At 36.0% G+C, this 26,741-nt stretch overlaps 1 protein-coding gene across 1 annotated transcript in view; it reads right to left on the bottom strand.

Moving 5' to 3' along the window:
* LOC141440909 (short-chain dehydrogenase/reductase family 16C member 6-like) overlaps nucleotides 1-26,741 on the bottom strand; it is a 52,024-nt gene that overhangs the window by 3,127 nt on the left and 22,156 nt on the right. Inside the window, exons 3-6 of the mRNA XM_074105503.1 lie at nucleotides 6,242-6,366; nucleotides 4,650-4,760; nucleotides 3,637-3,884; nucleotides 2,329-2,445 (exon numbers count right to left, since the gene is read on the bottom strand). Coding sequence (XP_073961604.1) covers nucleotides 2,329-2,445; nucleotides 3,637-3,884; nucleotides 4,650-4,760; nucleotides 6,242-6,366 — 601 coding nt within the window. The remainder of the gene's footprint in view (nucleotides 1-2,328; nucleotides 2,446-3,636; nucleotides 3,885-4,649; nucleotides 4,761-6,241; nucleotides 6,367-26,741) is intronic.

The following is a 26,741-nucleotide window of genomic DNA, read 5'->3' as shown; positions in this document are numbered from 1 at the left end:
TTTACTCTTCCCGATCGTAGTCTTAAGAAATAGGTGCATTCCGTTGTAGTAGGTTAGGTACTGGCATGCTTGTAGAAATGGTGTAAGTGCGAAAGGCAATCCGAAGGCTCATTGTGCATAGGAATTGTGTTTTTAATAGGCGGATATTGTAGGCTTGCTACTCACTAAACTACGTCGAAATGCCTTGCGAAATGTGGAAAAGAGAATGTCAGCATGTTTCTAAAATAGTCCGATATCTGCTGGCTTCTACTTTCAATTTTTTAACAGTTCATAATCGCGTATTTGAACAGTTTAATATCTCATCTTCTTTAATAGTGTATTTCCTTTGAAATGCAGTTGGTCATCATAGAAGATTACATCTCATCATCATTACTAACTTTTCAATTTCATTTGGTAGGTAACATAAGAATGCAAAATGTAAAAAATAGGCAGGTAGGTAATTGTCATCTCGTGATGTGAGATGATCAGTAGCTCAAGTTGCAGTTGACAGGTTAAATACTCTTTCTGTCTTTGTGGTAACTGTACTTTTAGTAACAATAAAATAGCAAAAAATGGATGGGAGAAAAACAACAATTTTACATACAAATGTAATGCATTTTAAGCCTAATGTTTGTATAAGTAACCTAGCTAGTGGATTGACACCTATGTCCTCTTAAGTAGGAATTCGTTCCGAAATTCATGTGCGAAATTACATTCGACATTTACCACGAGCTTTACGGTAAAGGAGAACATCGCGAGAAAATCTGCAATAACTTGCAAAGCAACTCATTGGTGTCCTAATCCGCACTGGACCCGCATGGGAACTACGGCCCAAGCCCTTTTATTCTGAGACTGAGGCCTATACCCAGCATATTATATTTGGGATAATAAGACAATTTCGACGATTCTTAAAATATTTGCTGATGCAAAATACACATGCTGTTTAATTTTCACTAATAATTAATGGAACGCGTAACTGAGTAGGTACCTACGTACTTTATTTCGTCATTAAATTATTTTAAGGAAAAAACAACGAAAGCAAATATTAAGAAAATTCACTGTCAAGTGTTAAACTTGATCTTTAAACCTCGCGTTTGTACTGTCAAATAGAGGCATTATATAAGTATTTACGCGTTGTTAAATGATTTCGCGCTACTAATAAGAATTATTATTCGTAGTTTTCGCGCGATTATTATTATTTTTTAATAATTATTAAGTACACTGATTTATCTACTTTCTCTCCTCTTTCTGTGTATGTGTATTTCTGTGTTTTGATCATTACTAAATATTAGGTACATATTGGCCATGTAAATGTTATTTTTAATGGTTTTAAATATGTTCATTAGCCAGAAAGTATTTTACAGCCATATTAGTAGAACTATTCTTGACGCGGGTTAGACACGTTGTGAATTAATGAAATATTCATTAAAAAACATGTTTTTATTATACTTCTACCTATATTATGTTGTTAACTCGTTTTTAGGTAAAGTTAAGATTATGTTGTTAGTTTCCTCATTTTAATTTTACACAAAGCTACTAAGGTACTTCATGTCAAGGTTTCGCGTGTTCTACTCAATAACAATTACCATAACAAGAACTAAGTTTCTCCTTGATATCCACCTTTAAATATTATTATTAATAATTAATATTCATTTAGTAGATAATACGAACCTCGGTCGCCTATACTATACACATACAGGATGATTCGGGAGACGTGAGCAGGACCAATCCTACCTAACCGGATTCAATTAGTTAAGTCTACTATATCGTTCCAGTATTAGTGAGATTAACGTTTATTTATTTTTTAATGTTGAAAACAAAGTGCATTGTAACTTTGTGTGACAAGTGTGTAGGTTTTACTTAAATATGATTGTGAACGATCCATTATCAATTACTGAGCGTGCAGGGTTGGTCCTGCTCACGTCTCCTGAATCACCTGTATAATATAGGTACTACGAGTATATGTATTAAACACACAAGACTCGAGAAAAAATATTGGTATTTTTCTTATAAATATCTGCCCCGACCGGGGATAGAAATGAATTAAACCGGGAAAGAGAATCAATTAGGCAACAAATTGTCGCAGAAAATTTAGTGAACCGTCTAAAACTGAGAATACTTCATAGAAACAACAAAATCTGCGAAAACGTGAATCTGTGTAGATTTGTATATTTATGTGCATGATAGCTTACTTTCTAAGCTTTAATGCCTAAAAATCTGAAAAACCATAGGTGCCCTTTTTTTGCAAGGGGGTTTATATACCCCCCATCATGCATCATGCTCACGAGTAGATTAAAGAATTTGAGGGTGGACTTTGTTTCTCCGCTAAAACCAAAAGTAGGTAATTACCATTTGAAAGGCAGCAAGAGTCTAAAGTAGCCTGGCATGACGGCCACGGCTTCGTTGGTACGGATGGCGGACACCACACGATCAGCCACCTCGTTCGCGTTCAGTTGAGGAACGAACCTGAAATTATGACATCGTATAATTAACTTCAGTTATTAAGAAAAATAACCATAAACAAAACTTAACTATAAACTAAGTACCTAAGTCAAAATAATACCTACTAAATTAAATCTATAAAGGCCCCCGTGGCATGGTGGCCAAAAGGCTGGCAGCATTCCCTCGTTAAATGGCGATGGCGATTCGTTGAGAGATAACTGCCAGCCCTTTGGTCTCCAGTAGAGTCGACCAGGCGCTTTTGCACTTCTTTAATTAATTAGATAAGTTATCGATGTGGATCCTTGAGTGGATCTTGAATCTGCGGAACTGAGCAGAGCAAGCTATACTGAGCGGCAAAAATCTGGCCCTCAAATGTATGCAGAAGATAAATTTGTATGAAGAGTGGGCCAAATTTTTGTGCCGCTGAGTATATGTTATGTTATATAGTAGTGAGAGAAAATTTAGTTTGATAGGTGGATATTTGTATAGATAGAGATCTGTGAGAATTCACAAGACAACAGCTTTGTTCAAGATTTAGAACTTAGAGACTATAATACTGATAAACACCGTGTTATTTTTGATTGCCGTAAACTTTAAGGGAACAATCAACAGGTCCAATCAAGTTAATTACTCCAGGACAATGATGGCCTAGCTCTTACTGTTTAAAGATAATTAAGAATTATGATATGTTATTAAATATGCATAGTAAAACAGGGTATAAGTTCTTAGTTTATGACGCTTTTTTAAAGTACGTAACTAAAGTGTTTTTAGTTCATACATAATAATAAGCATAGAAGGTTAAAAATGTTTATGTGTTACGTCAATGTCGAGTTAGTAAATTTTACAATTTGGCCTTTCACAATGACTGTAAACTTATAATATGTATGAAAAAATAAGATTTGTCTATAAAAAATCTGGTAATAAGTTAATAACCGGGTAGTTTCTATCAATGAACTGCTCCGTCTGTCGAGGTTAAAGGAAATCAAGAAAAACATGGTATAGGTACAATTTATATCTTATCATACCTAGCTTACAATTCAAGATCGATAATAGGTATTCTCAACTTAAGCACCTGTTTTTACTTTCAAAGTAACTAGAGATTCAGTCGTTCGTTCCGTTTTGACAAAAATAATCCATAGCCTACGTCCATAGCCCACGAAATCCATGATCTATAGGTAAGAGAAATATCTATATGCGATACTATCCAAAACACACCTCGAATTAACTTGTTCAAACATGCCCGTGGACCTGATGAAGTAGGGACAGATGAGGGACGTGTTGACTCCCTTCGCGCCTCTTACTTCCAGCTCCAGCCTCAGGGCCTCGTCGAATCCGCAGGCCGCAGACTTGGAGGCGCAGTAGTCCACCAGCTTGGCAATACCCACTTGGCCTGCCATAGACGCTATGGTCACTATGTGGCCGTCGTTTTGCTCGATCATTCTTGGCAGGAATGCTTTTACCGTCTAGAAGGGAGAGATAGAGGTACTTTAGGTCTTAGGATGAAACGATTTAATGTTACATAAGGTTTGAGTGAAACAATTTGAAGTTATATAGTGTCTCAGTTGTCTCAGTTAAATAAAATTTGAGTTTTTCAGTAACTTTCAATGAGTTTACAATTTATGTAATAAGTCAACTACAAAAAGATCGACACGGCCAACCAAAGTTACAAAAATACGTAAGCATACACGAGTTTATTTATAGTTTTATTGACTTAACAATAAGGCTGTGTAGGTATATGTTGTGGACGAAGTGATAAATCGGGCATCGGGCAAAATTACCAATATGCGATAGAGAGAGGCAATTTTATAATAATATTCAAATAAAATAAATTGCCCGGGCATTATACATAATTTAATGTCTATCACCTAGTGGGCAGAGTTATAAAAATATATGCTTCATTACTATTATTTATATTTTTGACATAAAGTTCCTTATTATTATAGATGCATTTACCTACATAATTAAATATCTATCAAAATCTGTAAAGTGAGCTATCTACATAATAATGGTTGAATTCAATTCCGACACTCGCCATTCTACGAGTACATATGACATACATACTAGCGACGCTCCCCTGCTTCGTGCGGTGCGGGTATAGTTTTTCGGAAGTGGAGTTGAAAAATGTGAAGTGCTTTTGATTAGAGATTTATTATTTATTAAAAATTATACTCGTGCGAAGCCGAAGGTCACTAATTATTTAATAAAGCTATAAATATTCAAATGCTCACCCATATATGAGCAAGGACGTTGACGTCGAATGTCCTCTGTATCAGATGGTCGGGAGTGTCTAGCAGATACTGGCCGGACACTACGCCTGCATTGTTTATCAGCAGAGACACCTGCAACAAATACAATTGCCTGTTGCACACTTCACGAGTATAATCGAACAATACCTGTCCGCCTTTGTTATGTTTTTAAATGCCATTATTAAAATATTACGACAATGTTGGGCTACGGCACAGAAAATGACAATAAAAACCGGTCGATGTTGTAGGCTTAATGTCACTTGGAGTTCTAGCTCTACGTAGAGCTATGTGAAATCCAGCACCTACATACTTATATCATAGTGAATTAAGGTTATTTTCAATAATAAGGGCCACGTAAGAGAGATTTGTAATAAAATGTAAAATAGATGTGTAATTTTTATTAGATTGTGATGTTAAAGAAATAGTAAAAGTACAGATATTATCCGTGGGTAGGTATAGGTACTTTTTTTAACAGGTTACTAACTTTTAAATGACTGACATTCAGAAGCCATTAATCGGATTAAACAAAATTTGAACAATTTTCCGTCCACAAAAGGTAATGCATCCGTTAAACTTTTTCCACTGACACTTAGTTTCTTAACGTCATAAGAAAAAAGTGACGATGAACTCGCATTTAATTTTTACCATGCATTATTGCCTGCTGCTTATTATGTATAGTAGTGCCACCAGAGCTGAGGTCACGCACACGAGAACACGTCTTGTAATGACAGCGGGATTTAGATATTTACTATTTCACTCATTCACTCTCCTCTTTAACCAACTTCAAAAAAAGGAGGAGGTTATCAATTCGGTTGTTTTTTTTTATGTTTGTTGCCTCAGAACTACGTCACTTATGAACCACTTTTAATTTTTTTTTTCGTTCGTCTAGGAATGCTTTCAATTAGGTCCCATACGCACCAAATCAGGATCTGAAAATTGGATCCTAAGGAAATCGAGGGAACTCATTAAATATTGTAGGAACACCTATGGTAATTTTGATATTTTTAGTAGTAACTTGTGCATTTGCTCTTGAAAATCATCATTTCGTCACTACTTTGAAAAAAGCTCGTATCTAAAATCAATATGTCAACAAAATTGAACCTTGACGTAATGTTCATAAAGCTCACTTAGAAAATTATCGATTTTGAGTTAAGAGTTTTTTTTTAAAGTAGTGACGATTTGGTGAAGTGAAACTGATGATGAAGACTAGATTTGACCAAGTATCTTAGATCTTTTACACTAAAAAGCGTGAAAAAAAAAGTATAACAAAAAATTGAACCGACTACAAAAAAAACCATGAAAATTATTTTCTACCTGTCTGAAGTCGGTGCCTCAGCACGAGCCAGCAGGAGTGACTGAAGCCGTATATTGCGTATAGTATGTAGGTGAGGTAGACGACTATAGGTCCACTCCTGCCGGCTCGTGCTGAGGCACCGACTTCAGACTGGTAGAAAATTAATTTCATGGTTTTTATAGTTGGTTAATTTTTTTTATGCAATCAGTACTTCATGTAACTGTGTGTGTAATCATTCACTTCAACTCTCTTGCAACTTCCTATACTTATAGGAACTTACCCTGCCGATCTCCTTGTGAACCTTCTCAGCAACCCTGTAGATATCGTCCTTGTCGGCTAGATTAACAACGTAGGAGTAGCATTCGCCACCGATACCTTTAACCAGCTTTTCTGTATCATCCAGTCCTGAAACAAAAAATATAGCTTTAAAGTTTTGGAAGATTGCATGGCTGATTACGGGTTGGTCTTTATCTATACTAAAATCACCCATTATGAAAAATACAGCAGGCAGTGCAGGTGGTAGGACCTTGTGCAAGGTCCGCCCGGATTGCTACCACCATCTTGCTCGCTAATCCTGCTGTGAAACAGCAGTGCTTGCACTGTTGTGTTTCGGCGTGGAGAGTAAGACAGCCGGTGAAATTACTGGCACTTGAGGTATCCCATCTTTGGCCTGTAGGTTGGCAACGCATCTGCAATCCCCCTGATGTTGCAGGTGTCTATGGGCGGTGGTGATCTCTTACCATAAGGAGACCCACTTGCTCGTTTGCCATTTAAAAAAAATACAAGAGTAGTTTTAGAGACAGAACTCACGGCAACATGCCACTTTATATAAATTCACATGTGTGAAAATTTCAATCGAAAATAGTATAAATATAAATCGATGTAGAATTGCTATAAAAATCCTTCTCCAATTAAATTTTCATTTAATGAATAAAACCATGGTGTTAATGATTTTCTACTCTTTCAGTTTCGAATGTTTTCATGAATAAGAATTCAAAACCGGCTCCCAAATTACGAGTTACATTATGAAACTAATAATACGTAGTGACCTAATAATAATCAGATGATTATTAATAAATTTGCACATATCGCCAATTAAATAATCTTCACGGTTGATAAACTTAGTTATTTCACGGCGTAACAACATACTTTTTTCAAGCATAGGTAATATAGGGTAATATCTACTTAAGACATATTTCATTAATTCGTCAAGCAATGACGTTAAAAAAGTGCGCTTGCGCGTGTTTAAGATCATTATCATTACGGTCAAGATTCTGCCAAGAGGGAGAGGCGAGATTTTGACTAAAGCCGTTGGGTCAGTGTCGACGACCTCGGACAGCAATGGGGACGATTCGCCGAATGTGATGGTGCACTTAAGAATATCTTCTCTACATATAAAAACGCATACCTACTTTTAGATTTTTAGAAATTGTTAGTGTTTTATGGGTGGCTATCTTGTTGGTGTTGTAAGAAATTTAGTAGCGCAAATTGTTATGTGAGACCGTGCACATTACAAGACATGAGAAAAATATCTTGTACGGCCTCATGAAACAACATTTAAAAAAATATATCAATCAATTTCGATATTTCCAGACTATGTCAATGAGGACGGAAGCGATCATGCTCTCAGGAATCGCTCTGCTTTCAGAGCAGGATGTGAGGTCATGACCATGGACGTGAGGGCACGTAGCCCTGCCCTGGCCCGTAGGTGCCGGGAACGTGACCCGCTGCGAAGGCTGCGAGGTGGAAACCTCTTTGAAAAATCTGACACCAGCAGGGGAAGGCAGTGGTTACCGAGTCAGCACTAAACGATGTCTTAGAGGAGACAAATCCCGGGGTGGCCAGTGGTCGTCGCAGGTGTCTCTTCATGCTCCCGTAACGCCCACAACGGCAAATGTGGGAACTCGTGTGGTCGTGGTATGCCCATAAAGGAGAGCGCTACTTACTCTCTATTTCCCTGAATGGAGGGATGCATAAGGTGCATTTTCCACGCCTTAAAAAAGTAGAGGTTGGTAAGAAAGAGTATTCTTAAAACAAAATAATATTTCGCTGACGTTGGTTTGTAATCTATAGCTCAATATGAAGTGGAAGCGACTCTATATAATCCAATCTGATTCATCGAAAGCAATGTCAATTCCGTTACATGTTTTTATAATGTAACTGAGTGTAGAAAGTTCCCATTGAACACGTCTACGTGTATTTTCGACTAATTGACATAAATTTGCGATCGTTCGTTTCACTGTGTAATGAATTTAAAAAGAAGTAAGCTGCACTTTCTTAAAATAGGAACGAAACGGAGTTTAGACGTTTTAATCTGATGTGTATGGATGTTTTGATATGAAGCTTGAGGTCCCGGGTTAGAACCCTGGTCGGGGCATATATTACAGATCAATTTACGACTGTCTCAGTTAGCTATATAAAGAAACAAATATTTTATTTACGGTCCCAAAAGCATATTCATGCTTATGTAGCTAACTAAATATGTAGAAACGGAGATCAAAGGCTAGATGATTCTAGTTCTAGAGCCATGGGCACTGTGCTGCATGAACTGCATCTCAATAACAATGCACGGAACAAATAATCATGTCGATTAAAGTCTAGCGTCTCAAATAACCTAGTATTACAATGCGCGCGCATGCATACACATCGAACTTTCTACTGACATCTACCTAGATTTAAATCAAGACAAATAAATTAAAAATAATTTCTCCAATATCCTTTTTTTCCGTGTGTTTTTAGAGTTCCGTAGTCAACTAGGTACCCTTATAGTTTCGCCATGTCTGTCCGTCTGTATGTCCGCGGGTAAGCTCAGAAACCGTTAATACTAGAAAGCTGTAATTTGTCATGAATATACTCGTACATATCAGTCAGGCCGACAAAGTAGTACAATAAAAAAAAGTAAAAATAATTTTTTTAGGGCACCACCTCCCATAGACGTAAAGTGGGGGTGATTTTTTTCCCCGATTAACCCTATATTGTGGATTATTGTTGGATAGGTCTTTTAAAACCATTGGGGGGTTGCTAAGACAATTTTTCTATTCAGTGATCTGTTTGCGAGTGTCGTCGTCCCCCCTCTAAAATCTAAACTGTTGGGTGGAAAAAATTGAAAAAATTCAGAATGATAGTAGATAGATATATCAAATTTAGAAGGAAAATTATAGCGGCTAAGTTTGCTTGAGAATTATGAGTAGTTTAAGAGTAAATAGTAGCCTCAGGTATAAAATATGATATACCATACCATAATAAAATAGAAAAATGTTACTTATATTTTTCGTAATGGTTACGGAACCCTATTTCGGGCGTGTCTGACACGCTTTTGGCCGGTTTTGAAAATGTATGTTTGTTAATATTAGTTAGGTTTTTCACCATTTCATAAATATTGTACTTTAAAAAAGTAATTAGATAATAATAGGTCTAAACTAACACATTTTGATGATTTCGATTCTAAAACCAAATAAACTATAGATGTAGTGAAAAAAAAATTACACAGGTTAAGTCAAAATCAATCTTATGTCAATATCATAAAGACTTTGACATGGAAAAACTTTTCACACTTTAACTATATATTTCATTACAAAAATAAAGAAACAAAAACAACTGACAACATTGTCACGTCATGTATTATTTATCTCGTGTCAAACAATACCATTAGGTATAGGAGCTTGTTTTATAACATTCACATTGTTTTTAGGGTTCCGTACTTTAAAAGGAAATAACGAAACCCTCTTAGGATCAAATTGTTGTCCACCCATCCGTCCATCTGTCTGTCAAGACCCTTTATGTCGGGAACGTGTGGCGATACCTGCACAGTTAAAATTATTACCCTATACTCGGGTCTTCTAAGCCAAGCGAATACCATCAAAAGATACAGTTATTAAAAAAGGTGTTTTCATACAAATAATCCTTAACCTAAAAAATTATAGGGTACTTTCTGCTATCCCAGAAACTTTTAATTTTGTATGAAGGTATCTCTTATAGCACAATCATTAAAAAAATCTGAAAATTGTAATTTTTCATGTCTGATTATGTCTTATGTCAATAAACCATCTAAAATGTACCTACACTGCGAACCTACTCATATTTTTTTTTATTCGACTGGATGGCAAACGAACAAGTGGGTCTCCTGATGTTAAGAGATAACCACCGCCCATAAACATCTGCAACACCAGGGGTATTCCAGAAGCGTTGCCAACCTAGAGGCCTAAGATGGAATACCTCAAGTGCCAGTAATTTCACTGGCTGTCTTACTCTCCACGCCGAAACACTACAGTGCAAGCACTGCTGCTTCACGGCAGGATTAGCGAGAAAGATGGTGGTAGCAATCCTTGCACAAGGTCTTGCCACCTGCAAGGAGAGGGGCTCTGCTAACACTGGGTATTCATACCTACAAATTTGTACGGAACCGTGCGCAAGTCCAACTCGCACTTTGCCGTTTTTTTTTTTTTATTTGGCGTCAGGTATTTTGCAGATACATAAGTTATAGGTCGGCTGAGGCCAGTAAAAGTTAATAAGGAACTTTTTGATGGGTGTCATTTAAATGTCGAAGAAGACAAGCTACCCTGCGAGAGTATGACAGGTTGGCTCAGGCAGGTATCAAAATTTACTTTATAAAATACCTGACTGAGGTAAACAAGATTTCCCCAAAAACATATTAAGTATGTACTTATATCACGGGATTTGTTAAGGGTTAAATCAGTGTATCCACTGCAGCGTCGTACGTTTCGTTATTCGGCTTGATTTTGTAGTGAACAGCTTTATATAGTTGCTTACTATTAAGTTTTTCATATCATATTATTTAAAAATCGGCTTCCGCTTAAGTTTTGAGTATTATCGAAACAACTGAATCGTAATTCGTAACCCACTGTGGAGCCTTGTCAAAGGAAAAAAATAGTTAAGTAAATATTTAAGTATATTCTATTACTTGACCTGGAAAATCATTATGAAACTTACTGTAAAAACGTTCTACGAAAGTCATTAATCAAATGGATCAACATACGTATTTTAAGATTTCCATTTCGGCATCGGTCTGATAAGACTAAGATGATAACCACGTCAAGTTAATGTTTAATTTTTTGAAGGTGCCAAGCAGTCCGTAGAGATGGCATTGGTAGCGGTAGATTGTCCGTCACTTGTTTACTGTGTCAATGCCAGCGCGGGCGCATGCCGCGGGAAGCGTTTCCGCAACGCAATCGCGCGCCGCGCAACTTGCTCGATCGATCGCGTTCGATCTTTCTCGAACTACTTTCAATAGATAGAAAAATATTAAGGAACCATGCAAGTTTTAAGCATTCTATTGTAACCCTATTGGCTGGAGACGCATTTGCAATAATCTTGTATTGCAGGTGCCCAGTCCGTGGGTGTGATCCACGGCTCGTTTGCCACCCCTTTTCAAATAAAAAAAGTTTTTAAGCCAAAGAATCACTTGATTGTAATTTATAATAAGTCTATCAACAAGGTGTTAATTAAATAACTGAAAAGCTATACTACTTATTTGTAAACACAATGTTTATAAATATATTTAAAAATTAAAACTTGCCACAAATGCCTAAATCTAATTGTTATTAGGCACCTACAAGTTAATTTTGGCAGGTTGTCAGTCATGATCAAACGATAAATTCAATAACAATTTCGCCTTGAAATTCGTCTACATTTTGTTCTCGGTCACCGTGTCGCAAGTAAGCAAATTTATTTCGAGACGACCTGCGCTGTATGTTTGAACTGCTGTGTGCCGTCATTAAGCAAATCAGCGAAAAAACCTGTTTTATCTTTAAAAAAAACGTGGGATTTTTTGCATGTGTACATCAAGTCAAACTGATTATTGACGTAAGTGTACGTACAATAGAGGGTTTGCACAAAGTGAACAGAAAGTTAATGTGCATTAAAAGTATTTTTTGACTTTTTACCAGTACCATACGATGGGAAAAGTGAATGTAGGAAACTGTATAGTAAATTAGGAAATATAACGTTTGTCCAGACAAACTTCCGTGCGTTAGCGCTGCTTTTAGATTTTTTTGTCACAGTAAAGACGAAGTCAAGTACGAACGAAATATTATAAATGAAACAGATACAAAATTCAGATCTATTGTCAAGAAGACATTAATATCTAAGGCATTATAAAGTTAATGATTATATCATGGACAGGGATATTAGCGATCCCTTCAAATAGCGAACCTACTGTGTTAAAAATAAAGTTGTGTTAAATACTTGTGATGTATACATATCATTTAATAATATTGTAAATCTGTTTAAAAAAACATACCTCGTTGAGTTTCTTGCCGGATTCTTCTCAACAGAGGTTTTTCCGAACCGGTGGTGCATTTTTTTGACATTCATAAGTGCTTGTTATAGCCTAAATTGAATAAAGATATTTTGACTTTGACTTTGATTTTGAATGAAACGATTTCAAATTCACTTTGGTATTTATAATAGCAAAAATAATGCTGCGTTCAATCTGGTTCAATAATATGTTTATTTAAGCACGCGGGCGCGCTTAGCACGATAGTAGGTAGGTACCAACAAATATTCAACAATGCAATAACAAACCTGTCTGCATATTGATCCAAAAGTCCGTTCATACTTATGTAAGATTCCGTAATTAGTACGGTAGCTTTGTAACACGACTATCGGTTTTAGGAAGGACAAAAGTCTCTGACCTTAACCAAAATACTGGGTCAATGCGAACCACCTTTTAATTTGTACGATTTGATTTTATTCTTTCCAGTTTACTCGTAGATACGAAAGATCTCGAATCTCGAAAGATACGAAGATCAAGAGAATGTTATGTCATTGAAAACTACATTAGACTTTTTCGAGATCCTATCATCAGACTTTGACCTTAGTAGAATAGGACTACATCAATTCAGAAGTAATATGAACCTAATCTTTTGGAAAAAGAACCTTTTGAAAATCGATCCACAAATGAGGGAGAAACCGATTAACATATTATGTACGGTCAAGGAGTTTAATTCATTGGCCACCATGGAACCATTTTACAGTAAACGTCATAGTGGCATCGCATTAATTAACAAGGAAAGTCGTAATGACTTTCCTTTGAAAAGGTTCCATGGTGGCCAATAAATTAAATTTTTAATCTTAACCTTCATTTTAACTTTTTTTTTACCTTGTAATTTTTTTTTTCTGTGTATGTGTTTTCTGTATGGCTTACTATGTCTGGTGTACAATAAAGAGTATTTGTATTTATTGTATTGTATTGTAAATTCCTTGACTGTACTACGTAAAATAAAATCAAGGATAAATATATGTCTACCGTACGAATACATATTACTGGTTTGAATATCGGAAATTAAAATACCTACGGTTAAAATGTCGATGTTCAAAATATCGAAAATTAAAATATCGATTGTATCACAATATCGAAAGTTGTTATACCTATGGTCAAAATGTCTATGATTGAAATGTCGATTGATTAAAATATCGAATGAGTAAAAATATTGATAGACAATATATCGAAGTTGTAAATGTCAACATATATTTATATATTTGAATGTCGAAAATTAAAATATCGTAATAGCATTTATTTCACATAATTTAGTCATTTTAAGCACTCGCCGGCCGCTACCTCGGCACGCTCGCTTCGCTCGCTCGGCTCGTGCGTTGTTGTGGTCACAGTTCTAACCTAACCGAACCAAATATTTTTTGGTAGTTCATTGTTTAATAGGTTAGTTAGGTTAGTATTGCGTCAAGGCGCGAAGCGCCTCAACTGAGCCGAATAGGAGCTCCGCGAAGCGGAGCTCCGTCGACCCTGTCACGTGATAGTTCAAACATATAATATTTGATACTCTGTACTTCGATATTTTGGACTTCGATATTTATATCTTTCGATGTCACTTTTGTAGATAAACATATATATTTTCGACATATTGGACGTAGGACATCTAACCATTCGACAATATAAACTTTCGTTATTTTAAATTAAAATATCGTACATACAAATAAGCTCAAGTTTATGTTTAAAAAACCTTAGTATAGTATACGAGTACATATTGGATCAAAGCTGGGTTGGTAAGTAAAATATATTCAGCTAAAACCTATGTAAGTCTCATTTATTTCATTAAAAGCTCTATCAAATTAATCGAAAACAGCATTTTTAACTTTAATCTTACTTAATACTTTAAATGCGTCATTTAGTTATTTACTAATTTTTGCTAAATCTTATATTTTTTGCTTGACATTTGATATATCATAAATATTAATTATAACCACATTTATTTAGCAGCCTGTTTTTCCAGTCGAAAAGTCAGTTATTTTTTATCTACACGACTTACTTGTTTCTAATTATTCTGTGTATTTTATCATTAACTGTCTAATCTGTTTCTGAGTATTTAATTATTAACTCTGTTTCTAATTATTTCTGTGTACCTATGTGATTACTGTTACAACTAACAATGTTTTGCAACATAATCTCTGTAGAAAGGTAATTACGGAAAATGTTTCAAATGAGTAACATAATTTAGACGACTCGCGCAGATGATATATTCTGCGTAATAGAGTAATAATGGTAAGAAAGAGCATTAGTCGGCGTGCTTGAAAGCTGTAATCTAGGGCGTATTGAAAGTGCCCGTTGCAATTACGCTGCGCTGTGGTCGAAGCGCGCAAGAATTTTTAATAAACAGAAAAAAATATAGAATAGTTTGGACAAATAATATCTCGAAATAAGGTAAACGTCTGAGTGCTACCACTGTCCTAGTAGTTGTCATCTTTAATTTTATGTCATTAACAGAGGTGACAGCAACGTGACAATTATTAGGTATTAACATGTCGAATATTGGGACTCTTACTAAGCTCTCTCAAATTCTCAATAATGACTGAGTCTCTCCTAGAGGCCAACAGACAAGGACCATACGTCTCAGAGCCATAAGCCACAAAAAGAATATTATAACTATTTCTTGTATGGGAGTAACCATGCATTCGAAAAAAAACTTTTTGACTTTTATTTTAATTTGGTTATTTGTTGACTTAGCGCCAATAGAGATCCAAATTATGTATAAATTTCAAGGTGTCTTTCTATTACGGTTCATGAGGTAGGAACAGCTCTGTGACGAACAGGCAGCGGACAGCGTAGCAACGTAATAGGCTTTTCACCCTTCGCCTGCGAAACCCTAATAATGATCCGGCCAACATATAATATAAGACAAGAACTCGTATAGTTATTTTTTGGCAAGTAATTGAAGTAGGTATTCAAGGTCAATCAATCAAATACCACGAGCTTTTTTGCTCATGGCAATTACATATTTTGAGAACTTGGTCTTAAAACACAAACTGAATTAAATTTAATTATGATTTTACATTGTTTTTAACAGATTAAATATTAAAATGTAAATTGACCGCACGCGTATACGCCTTTATAAGCAGTCAAGCCAGATCTTCAAAACTTTATGCTCTTTAAAGTACAAGTGCTCGTCACTGTCCCAATAGTTGGCATCTTTAATCTTATGTCATTACCAATACCAATAGAAATGACCGCAGAGTGTCATCTATTGGGCATTAGTGTGTCGAGCACTTGGACTTATCGGACACATTAATTGGTTTCGATGTAGAGCTGCTATGTATACAAGATGTCTTGAAATCGATTAGGAATAGATCTCAGCAGGTGGTTGGGTTAGTATGATTAATCACGCCTATAGGTGTGTATTAAATGAAGCTATCGTTTTTTGTCTTTCTAGATGGCACCACTGTTGCGTGAGGTTTTTAAGTGTGGCTTTCACAGTCTGTTATTACAGGCGTGAAAACAAAGTTTATATTAAAATCATATTCAATACACCTTAAAACGGTACCATAAAATATCGAGCAACCAGTGTTGCGTAGTCCCGTTTTGTTCGGAAAAAAAGGGAGGACAGAACTTTCCGAAAGACAAAACTGTCTCAAAACACAGACATTCATTGCCCCGTAACGCATAATTGCCATAATTAATTTCAGGTAATGCAAAATATTCACAAAATTATTCTATTTATGAATTAACCCGCGTAGCTGACCCAAAAACTATGAAATTTGACATTTCGGAGACCTCACGCTACACTAGCGCCTCTAGCGGCGAATTCATACGCGATAGCCCTCATTGTAGTTGATAAATGTGATTGCAGTTTGATTAAAAAAATTATAAAATAGGTATGTATTCGGTAAATTAAAAACAAACCATGTATTTACGAAACTACGTCGCAAGCCCTCTTATTCTGGGAGGAGGCCTGAGCAGTAGGATGTACATGATGGCGATGTGCTGAAATATTCCGAATTAATTTTCAGACACCTTTTGTAAATAGAAATTTTCGCTATTTATGCTATATATACGCGCTAAAATGAAGTAAGTTCTGAAAGGTAAAACAAATTCATATCATTTTCATTTGAAGATTTTTCAATTAATCATATTATTATGAACTAAACAACTTTTTTAGTATTTTGTTCCATCGTGGATAAATTATTCATACTCGTACTTGTTTCTTGTTTTACGTTAGTGACAGTGGTATTACCAATACCTCACCTCCTGTTTCACATAATTGATGCTCTCACAGTCTTTGACTAGCCATGACAGCTCTGAACAATCACAACTAAGGCTGCGTGCACAAAATCGATCCCAACTAAGACTGCGCACAACGAGTACAAAACATTGAGAGTAACGAGGTCGCATTACCACCGGTCATTGTGTGTATTGTTAGCGTTCGGCGTGTCGCCTCCGTTACGGGGGCCATACATCTTCTATTCTCACTCGCATTTTACTTTTATTTGTTTTCGAATGTTACCAAACTTGCTCTAGTTTTGCGTCAAAGGTTTCATCTTTGCCACGGCGCGTAATAATGACCAACAATGGAACATCTTCAAATGCTGGGGCTGGGATCAAACCCGGGGCTTCGTCAGTTCGGGACGCGTGCTGAAACATTACACTAACCTGAGCTTAAGAGCTTAACATCAACAGAAAAAAAATCTCTCGTGTATTTTGTGTCTCATAATCATAAATTCCTTCAATATGTTCAGAGATAATGAAGAAACATTCAAAAGTTTAAGTAGACCAAGAGAAAGTATTACTAACTTAGTTCACATTTGATTTATTTTCGAAATCATATGCAGATCAGATTTTTGATTTGCCAATTCATATTTGAAATTATCTTTAAAATACTATTAGAATGCTAATGCGGTCAGTGACTTCATAAGGCTTATGTATTTTCCTCACTGAAATTTTATTTTGATACATTGCACTTTGTAATATACACTACAGGTGATGTTCTGTTCTAACGTTGGCATCTTAGCACCTGGCGGCCGAATGAGTTCCGTTTGTTTATTGCCAGGCTTTCTCTCGATCTTTTACAATAGATAGACATCCGTTAATTTTAATAACCCGTTAAAATGTATGTAAATACTTTCTAAAAGTTATCACCTTGCCGCGCCATCGATAGGATTGGTAAAAGTTTTATTTGTGGGTGTGAATATGGACGGATAGCAACGACCACAATAGAGGTACATCGTCTAGGCGCGATGAAAAATGAAACCCTTTCACTAAATATTAAAATTTTAAGAGTGATTTTCTAATAGATTCATTATATTTCCCATAATGGATATGTATATAAAAATAAGGTAAATGTCTCAGTGTTTGACATGAGAATGGCCAATAGCTGAGACACTGCTGTCACCTCTATTGCTAGTGACATAAAATTAAAGATAGCAACTACCGGAGGCTTTATTTTCTACACACTTTGAATCACAATCGTTTTCACCACTTCTTTCTGTCACACGGTATAAGACGAGGGTAGAAAGAGATGGTGATTGTGATCACAAACGTCAGTGCGTTAGACAATACGGCCTCAGGACTGAAACCAACACCTGGACGTTTACGCTGGCAGGGGTGTAATTATTTCGAGGCACCCTGGAGGTCCCTACCAGGTGGCTCCAATAGTTGGAACCTAGAGCGCAGAATGGTAATTGATCGCTGCCTATATTTATTTTAGACGTGTATTACATGTACGATATATGTATGTGTAGATGTATTTTTGTTGGGTTTTTATTTTCTGATCTACTGTTGATGCACCACCTGCTGTAAACTAGGTAGTCCTTCCTTCTTTCTGTAAAAAAGGTTCCGCTTTTAAGCAATAAGGCCACCTATTGCTTACTTCTAATTTTCCCTGTGTGTACCTGTTTTCTGCATCGCTTACCTACTATTTATATTAAGTGTACAATAAAGAGTCATTGTATTGTATTGTATATAAGTATACATAGATTATTATACCTTATGCCATTTTGTATATTATATTATACCATTACAGGAAATATATCTGGCTATTTTCTATGCGTATTTCTTAAGTAAATTTGTTTTTTAAAGCTCTGTCTTTGTCCATTCGGAAACCATTTTATTAGAGAGTCAGAGTCGAGTAAAAGACAGTTTTAAAACAAGTTGACCGTTACTCGGTAAAAAATGTAGAAAACTAAGTACCTATTAGAGGTTATGGCGGATGAATAATGAGTTCCTAGGTAAATAAAATTGTAACATTTGACATGACTCATTATGGAACTCTTTTACAAAAGCTCATTGTGTCATCACATTCACATAGATACATAGCTTGACAAGACAACCATGTGGGACACTTGTCATGAAAATGTTGTAGAAAATGATTAGACTGTACCTACTTTTCTAGAGTAGGTAATGGAACCTTTATTGTTTTCAATTCAACATACTAAAAAACTTATTAAATTATATGCAAACATAAGAAAAATACATTTTGCAAATAGTTATGTAAAGGCAATCTTTGAACGTTGCTGTAATGCTATTTTGCCAAGTAATTAAACGTTTATTTATGCACAGCACGTAACTGGAATAGATAATTTATTTAACCTTTACTCTAAGGTTTATGTTGTTTTTTGTAGCGAATTCATTTCCTGTAACATTGATCGATGAAGATCCTAGCACGCCAGAGGTAAATGGTATATCATTATGCTTTTGTAGTCTTCTATCGTCATCTTCATCAACCAAAGTTGAAGTGTCGTTTCTACCAGAAAACCTGTGTAAAATAAAGAATAAGAAGTCCATTAAGACAATGGTCAAGGCACACCTTCTGAATTTTCTAAAAGGAAACCAACCCAAAACATAAAAACCATGGAATATATAAGTAAAACATAAATTAAATTAAAGTTAAACATATTAAATAAAATACACACCCACACACACATTTTACAAATCTTATTTATAAACATGGCCGACCCGACCTACGTGATAAATGACCAGTCTGAAAATCAGCGCTGGCTGGTTATATACCACCAATCTAGCTTAAGCTGAGACTGGCACCCATTGCCTACTTAATTCAGTTATTTGTTTATTACGGTCTTTAAAATTGTAATGTATCTACTGTTTTAATTTTAAATTTTTAAGATGTGTGTTGCGAGACGTGTGCAAATAAGGTCATACCTAGCAACCGAAAAGGGGGACATTCACTTCCTGGTTAAAACTCAAACTCGATCCTCACATATGTTAACCTTGCTTATACTCGTTTTTCCAAAGCCAATACTGTAAATAACGATGACTAAATCTCTGCATATGTATTTTGGACAACTTGTGTACCTACACTGAACAGAGAAACTTGGGATTTGTGCGTTTCCGTGCAAACATGACCGTGTCTGTCTGAACAAAGAGAAAATGCTCGTCAATTTTGTATGACGCGTCAGGAAAAGCATGTTTGCTGCCGTGGCGTCAAGCTTTATTGCCTATCAAGTTGTAAATGAGACTGAGGAGTTTGAATAGATCGGCTTTAACTTATTATTGCCGTTGCATGTTATATGTCGGCGGCCGATCGTAAACTCCGCCAGATCACGAAATTCCTAGGCATATCGTGAAATGGCGCCATTTCATGAATTAACCAAGCGACATCTGAAATATCGTTCAAAACTCACCGTTTAACGATTTGCCTAGTGACGTTTAGGGAGATCATGAAATTCCTAGGCATATCATGAAACGCCGCCATATCGGTTTTGGCAATTCGCCGGCCGCGGCCGCGGCACGCTCGCTTCGCTCGCTCTGCGCGTGCGTTGTGGTACAATTCATACTAACCACTCCTCGCTTCGCTCGTCGTACCTAAATTTTTCTTTTTTTCGTCATATCACGATGTGCCCGCTATAGAGCTAGGAATATCGACGAATGCGTGCTCTAATCGATCTGCCGTATTATTTCTTAGGCACATAGTTATATGCCTGGCCAACTTTCAGGCATATCACGAAATGGCGTCATTTCACGATATGCCTAAGAATTTCGTGATCTGGCGGATTTTACGATCGGCTGCCGACATATACGAGTACATACGACAATTATAACGAAGTAATTTATACTTCAATGGCAAAAGAATCTGGGTTGTGTTTAATATAAAATGTATGTGGTGATGGTCTATATTGACCTACATTATATAAACCTGTAAGTTATATTATACAATACAATGACTTTTTATTGTTCACCAGAAATACTAAGCGATACAGAAAACAGGTACCTAACACAAAGAGAAAAATTCAAGTTAAGCAAAAGACGCCCTTATCGCTATTATACCGTTATTATAGTTATAATTTAATGTGTTTTTTTTATATATTATGGCTCCGTTGCCTTAATATAAAGACTTTATTGTTAAGATGTTCTCTGAAAATCTACTCTCAAACGATAATTAAAAACTAATATAAATCTAAAAAAGGCCCCTGTGGCATGGTTCCAAGAATGCTGGCAGCATTTCCTTGCTGTATGACGATGACAAGACGCTGAGCGAGGAAGCTGCCAGCCCTCTTGTCTCCGGTGGCGTCGACCAGTATCTTTGCCAGTTGGCTGAACAGTTCCCTTGCGCCAGGGCCCCACGGACCGAGCGTCTCGGCGCCGAAGGCTATGAAGTTGTATCCGGCATCAAGACCACTATATTTGCGCTTCTTGGCAACTTCGGCCGCCTCGGCCGCTGCGCCGGCCCTGTGTATTCTACCGTGGAGATGAGACGGGGCTAAAGTGTCCATTTTCTCTCAAACGTATCAGTTTCTACAAGCTACTTCATAAAATTTCAACGAACCTGTTAATGGATACCTCTTTATTATCAACGTTAAACGACACTCTTGCTTTGAACATTATCATTATACCTACATACAATGTACCTATCTTATTGTACGCGTTCTAAAGTTTAGATGGCTGTAAAAGGCATTTGTAGTGTACACGCTGCAACAGCTGAAGTGGTCTTAGACATTTCTGTTAAGTAGTAGGTACGATGCATGTAGTGAAAAATCATCACTATACGTACTTTAAAAAAGCTCGTATCTCAATATCGATTTTTTTTCTGTGTGAACTTTATGAATATTATTTCAAGAGCCACTTTTGTTAACATATTGATTTCACATACGAGTTTTTGGGTTCCGGAGCCAAAATGGCTAAAACGGAACCCTTATAGTTTCGCCATGTCTGTCTGTCTGTCCGTCCGCGGTTTTGCTCAGAGAGTATCAATGCTAGAAAGCCGTAGTTAGCCGTAGTTGCACGAATATGTATGTAAAGTATGCCGACAAAATGGTACAATAAAAATACAAAAAAAAAATCTTAGTGTACCTCCCATAGACGTAAAGTGAGGGTGATTTTTTTTTCTCATGCAACCTTGTAGTGTGGAGTATCGTTGGATTGGTCTTTTAAAATCATTAGGGGGTTGCTAAAACGATTTTTCGATTCAGTGATTTGTTTGCAAAATATTCAACTTTAAAGTGCAAATTTTCATTAAAATCGAGCGCCCCCCCCCTCTAAAATCTAAACCAGTGCGTGGAAAAATTTGAAAAAATTCAGAATGGTAGTAAGTATATCAAACTTTCAAGGAAAACTATAACGGCTTAGTTTGCTTGAGAATTATTAGTAGTTTAAGTTACTACTATTAGTAGTTTAAGAGTAAATAACAACCTAAGGTAAGGTAGGCAAAATACGATGGAAAAACGATGTTCACTAGATCTGTAAATAGTTCGAACGCGCACATAAAGGCTTGACGACACCGACCACATGTCGAGGACGTGTGTTGCACAATTTATTATCTCGGTGTTAACTGAGGCCGCGGTAAGTATAGAACCTTTTTTTGATTTGTGGCTTACCTATTATGTAGCTATTAAGCTTGTGGTTTTTTTTAATTTTGTTTGTAGGTATAGGTAAGTATTAAAACATTATAAGAAGCTAAGTTGCAAATCTAGACACGCGGTAGCGTCAAAGCTAACAACTGGTGAGCAGCACCGTGTGTAATTTTACCCGAACCATTTAGAGCCACTATTGACCACCTTAAAACTCAAAAACTATTTGACATAAACGTGTCAAATTTGGCGCATTTATTGAGACTTGCGACATACATGTGTGCTCCAAATTTCATAAACATACCTCAAACGGTTATTTAGATATTAACATCCAAAAATCGTCATTTTTATCACTGACTCACCTATAGATCAAAATTCTAACCCAGTTCCAGATGAAATTTGGCATCCAGATAGGTAGTAACAAAGGAATAAATTAGAAACTAGTATTGGGTAGTTTCCTGGTAAAAAATAGTAGATTGCACAACAAGAGCATAAAACGAGCCATTTTACCCAAGATGTTCATATAGCCACCCGAGCCGGTAGGTACGGCAAGGGTGGATAGACACGTCGAGGGGAAGCTCCACTTAGATTGCGAGAAAATAATATAGCAACAGAGAAAAGAATTGTTTACTTTCTATGTAGTACCTTTTATTTTTCATGCATTGTTCTATACCAAATTATATTTTTAACATTACTTTTTTGTTTGTGGCTGTTGACATCTGATCCCACCTCACCTCACCTTACCTCACCTTGGTCTTAGACGAAGATTTTACTTTATACACCAGAGCATAAAAAGTCATTTTATGTCGCCTAGATCCAGCATAAACACGAACTTTACGAGCATGAAGTGAAAAAAAATTTTTTTATTGAATCAGGCGTTACTTTGCGGAGGTCCATATCAATGAACTAAAAGAAATTGCTATCGTAAGGTCGCGGGTGAGTAAGGAAATTCTTTTAGTTCATTGAAAAAAATATTATTTTTAGTCCGTTATTTAGATTATCCGAAAATATTGGACAGGTATTTTTTCATTTGTCAATCAAACAAAAAATGACAAAGGCCAAGCGCGTCAAAGTTCGGGAGTGGGGAACGTGACGTCACGCCCGTGCTAAAAAGACGTCACGCGGAACTTTAACTGGGGGGCTACTACGATATTCGAAAATCGAAGTTCGTATCGTACCGTCCCTCTCACTCTCGTATTAGATAATATTAGCGTCAGCGGGATGGCAAGATACGAAGCTCGAATTTTGCATTTCGTAGTATAGGGCCAGTTATAAGCTTTCATCGTGAGGACGCAATCCGGTTCGTTGCACCGCACCGACCTTGCACTTGAACATTGCATAATCCCAGGAAACTCTCACTTGTGATTTTACTACAGTAATCGTAACATTGGATCGATTTACAACTTACATACGTATTTTTATTACGTTACGATTTACATTACGTATGAAACAAAGATACATATATATTGCCAATATGTATCTGAAATAGTGGAATTCTTGTATATTTTACTATTATAAGATAAAAACAAGCTAATAACATCATAACTTCAAATCAACATCATCACATCAAAACTTCTTTAAACGCAGCTAGGTAAAGTAATTCCAAGCGGCATGATAATGTCATATTACAGTATTTTTAGACGAAATATATATATATATAAAAAAAAAACATCCAGCATTGTACAGTCGAGTTCATAAACTTGTGAGCAAACATTTGATCAAAAATATCTGAACACGACTCTATTGTTAACGGCGTATAGAAGCGTGTTCAGATATTTTTGTTAACTTTCCTACTTGTCGCTGTCACTTCAAGTTTGAACTTTTGTATAAAGTTGTCAGATGGCATACAGTGACAAGGTACCTATTACTCAAGTGTAAAATTAGGGTGCGTCCTACGTCCCATAACTACCTACACAATATCTAATTTCATATTAATAACGTTCACATAATATAATAAACGTTAGCTATAACAACAAAAGTATATTTTTAACGTATAACGCTTAAATCGTATAACGTTATTTTTATATAACTTCAATTTGTATATGATTTATATGTTCATTTCTTTAAACATAACTCATTACATATAATAATATCTGTAAATGTTAAATGTGGCGGCGAGCGAGCGAAGCGAGCGAGCAAGACGAAACTGGGCAGAAGCGACTTGGATAGGTTAGGTTCAGAAGGCTAGCCTTAGCCTTCGATGTTAGGTTTTTTTTTTGTAACAGAGCGGAAAAAAATAATGGCTCGCTTACATCAAAGTTTTTAATGAATTGAGTTTGATGAGTTTTAAATCTTAGGTAGGTATTATGAACATTATACGCTTTGATCGTCATATTAATTGATACGAGTATTAGTATTGTTATAAGTACCTTACAAAATTAGATATTTAAAAAATATACTTTTCGTTCATTATATCCAGTGAACGTTATACTAAACGAGTTTATATAAAGTGAGCGTATATATTATGAATATTATATAATAAGTTCTTATATCTCGTATTACTTACCCGTAAAATTATCTTGACTGCCTTGTTGCTACTCTTGTTAATGAGCGCAACTGAGAATCAAAATCATTCAGAACGTTTCTAGCTGGGTATCCTAGATAAAATGTGATGCAGTTTGCCTTGTTCCATATTTCATATCGAATCACATCGCACTACCTATATATAGTTGCTGTGCTACTAATATTTTACTGCAATTCAAATCCTAAATTCCTAATGTAAAAAAACCCATTCCACTAATATTATAAATGCGAAAGTTTGTAAGTCTGTTTGTTTGTTTGTTACTTCATCACGTCAAAACCGCTGAACCGATTTAGATGAAATTCGGTACACAGATAGTTTGAGTCCCGGGAAAGGACATAGGATAGTTCTTATTTTGGAAAATTGCATAGTTCCCGCGGGATAACCATAAAAGAATTCTACCCGGACGGAGTCGCGGGTAACAGGCTAGTAAACAATATGAAACATGACAATACCTAAGCTCTAGTGAGATATATTGCAAAAATTTCAAAATTAAACTGCTCAACTCATGATTATTTAGTCAGGACCGGTCCGACTGTTTTTGATATTTTCGAAAGATATTTAGGTAGGTAGGTGACCTATGAAAAAGATGTTGCGAAAAGATACTGACTTATAATCGTGAGTTGAACCGTTTAATTTTTTTTGAAGTATAAAATAGAAATACATTTTTTATAAGACTATCCATTACATTATCTCACTGTTCCGTAGCTAGAAAGAAGATTACTTACTTAACAAAGTGCAAGTATTTATTTTATCCAAAGTTGCATTCCATTCTTTGGTTGTAAGATTTCCACCAAATCATTATAAAGTGAAGGTCACCGAACCGCTTCACTGACCACCGTCTGTACCTGATTACAATGCCTTCTGCAATCGGACTCTGTCTCAAGCCGTAACGTCCATTTGTGCCAGGTATTGCTTAGACTTCTCATTTTACAACGACAGCAAAATAATATTTGATGTTCTGATAAGGCCGAGAACACAAGTGCTCATTCAGGTATCGAGTACACATCGATCAGCTGTTGCAAAAGCATCCGACCTTAGGACCAAGTAGTAGGGCAAACACTGCATTACGACAGGTGGGTTAGGCATGTAAACATTTACAAAGCAAGTATACTATAAGTATAAGCGGCACATATGATTCCCAGCCGTGACCCCGAAGTGACATTGACTCTAGATTTTCGAAATCAGACTCCAAAACCTGCTCCTGCTAAACCAGTTCATTCGACGCAGCTTTCAACGATGTGAATAACACGTAACAAATAAATGAAAACCAACGAATTCATGTCCTAGTCGGCCAATGCCAATGACTGGGGCGATAGTCAAGTTGAAACTGCTGTATCAGGTTACATATTTGAATATCGATAGTTAAAATATCTACGGGTAAAATGTCGATGTTCAAAATATCGAAAATTAAAATATCGACTTTATAGAAATATCTAAAATTAAAATAACGAAAGTTTATATTGTCGATTGGTTAGATACTTACGTCCAAATATTTAAAATATATTTATCTACAAAAGTGACATCGAAAGATATAAATATCGAAGTCCAAAATATCGAAGTACAGAGTACCGAATTTCCTATGTATGAACTATCACGTGACAGGGTCGACGGAGCTCCGCTTGAAGCGGAGCTCCTACTCCACTCAGTAGAGGCGCTTCGCGCCTTGACGCAATACTAACCTAACCTATTGAACATGAATTACCAAAATATTTGGTTCTGTTAGGTTAGAACTGTGACCACAACAACGCACGAGCCGAGCGAGTGTGCCGCGGTAGCGGCCGGCGAGTGGTAAAAATGACTATAATATATTATGTAAAATAATTAAATGCTATTAAGAGAAAGGAGCCATAAATAAACCAGATTTGTATGTACGATATTTTAATTTTCGACATTCAAATATGTTGACATTTACAACTTAGATATATTGGCTATCAATATTTTTACTCATTCGATATTTTAATCAATCGACATTTCAATCTTAGACATTTTGGCCATAGGTAGGTGTAGGTATAACAACTTTCGATATTGAGATACAATCGATATTTTAATTTTCGATATTTTAGACATTGACATTTTAACCGTAGGTATTTTAATTTTTGATATTAAAATATGTAACCCTGTATCATCCATCATACAATAACCTCCTTTTTTAAGTTAGTTACAAAGATATTCTATTAGATATGCGTGCACACATTTGTGGTTGATG

The sequence above is a fragment of the Choristoneura fumiferana genome, chromosome 23 (assembly GCF_025370935.1).
Source record: "Choristoneura fumiferana chromosome 23, NRCan_CFum_1, whole genome shotgun sequence".
NCBI classification, from domain to species: Eukaryota; Metazoa; Arthropoda; class Insecta; order Lepidoptera; family Tortricidae; genus Choristoneura; species Choristoneura fumiferana.
Note: the sequence above shows the minus strand (reverse complement) of the source record. Positions and strands in the feature narration are given on the sequence as shown.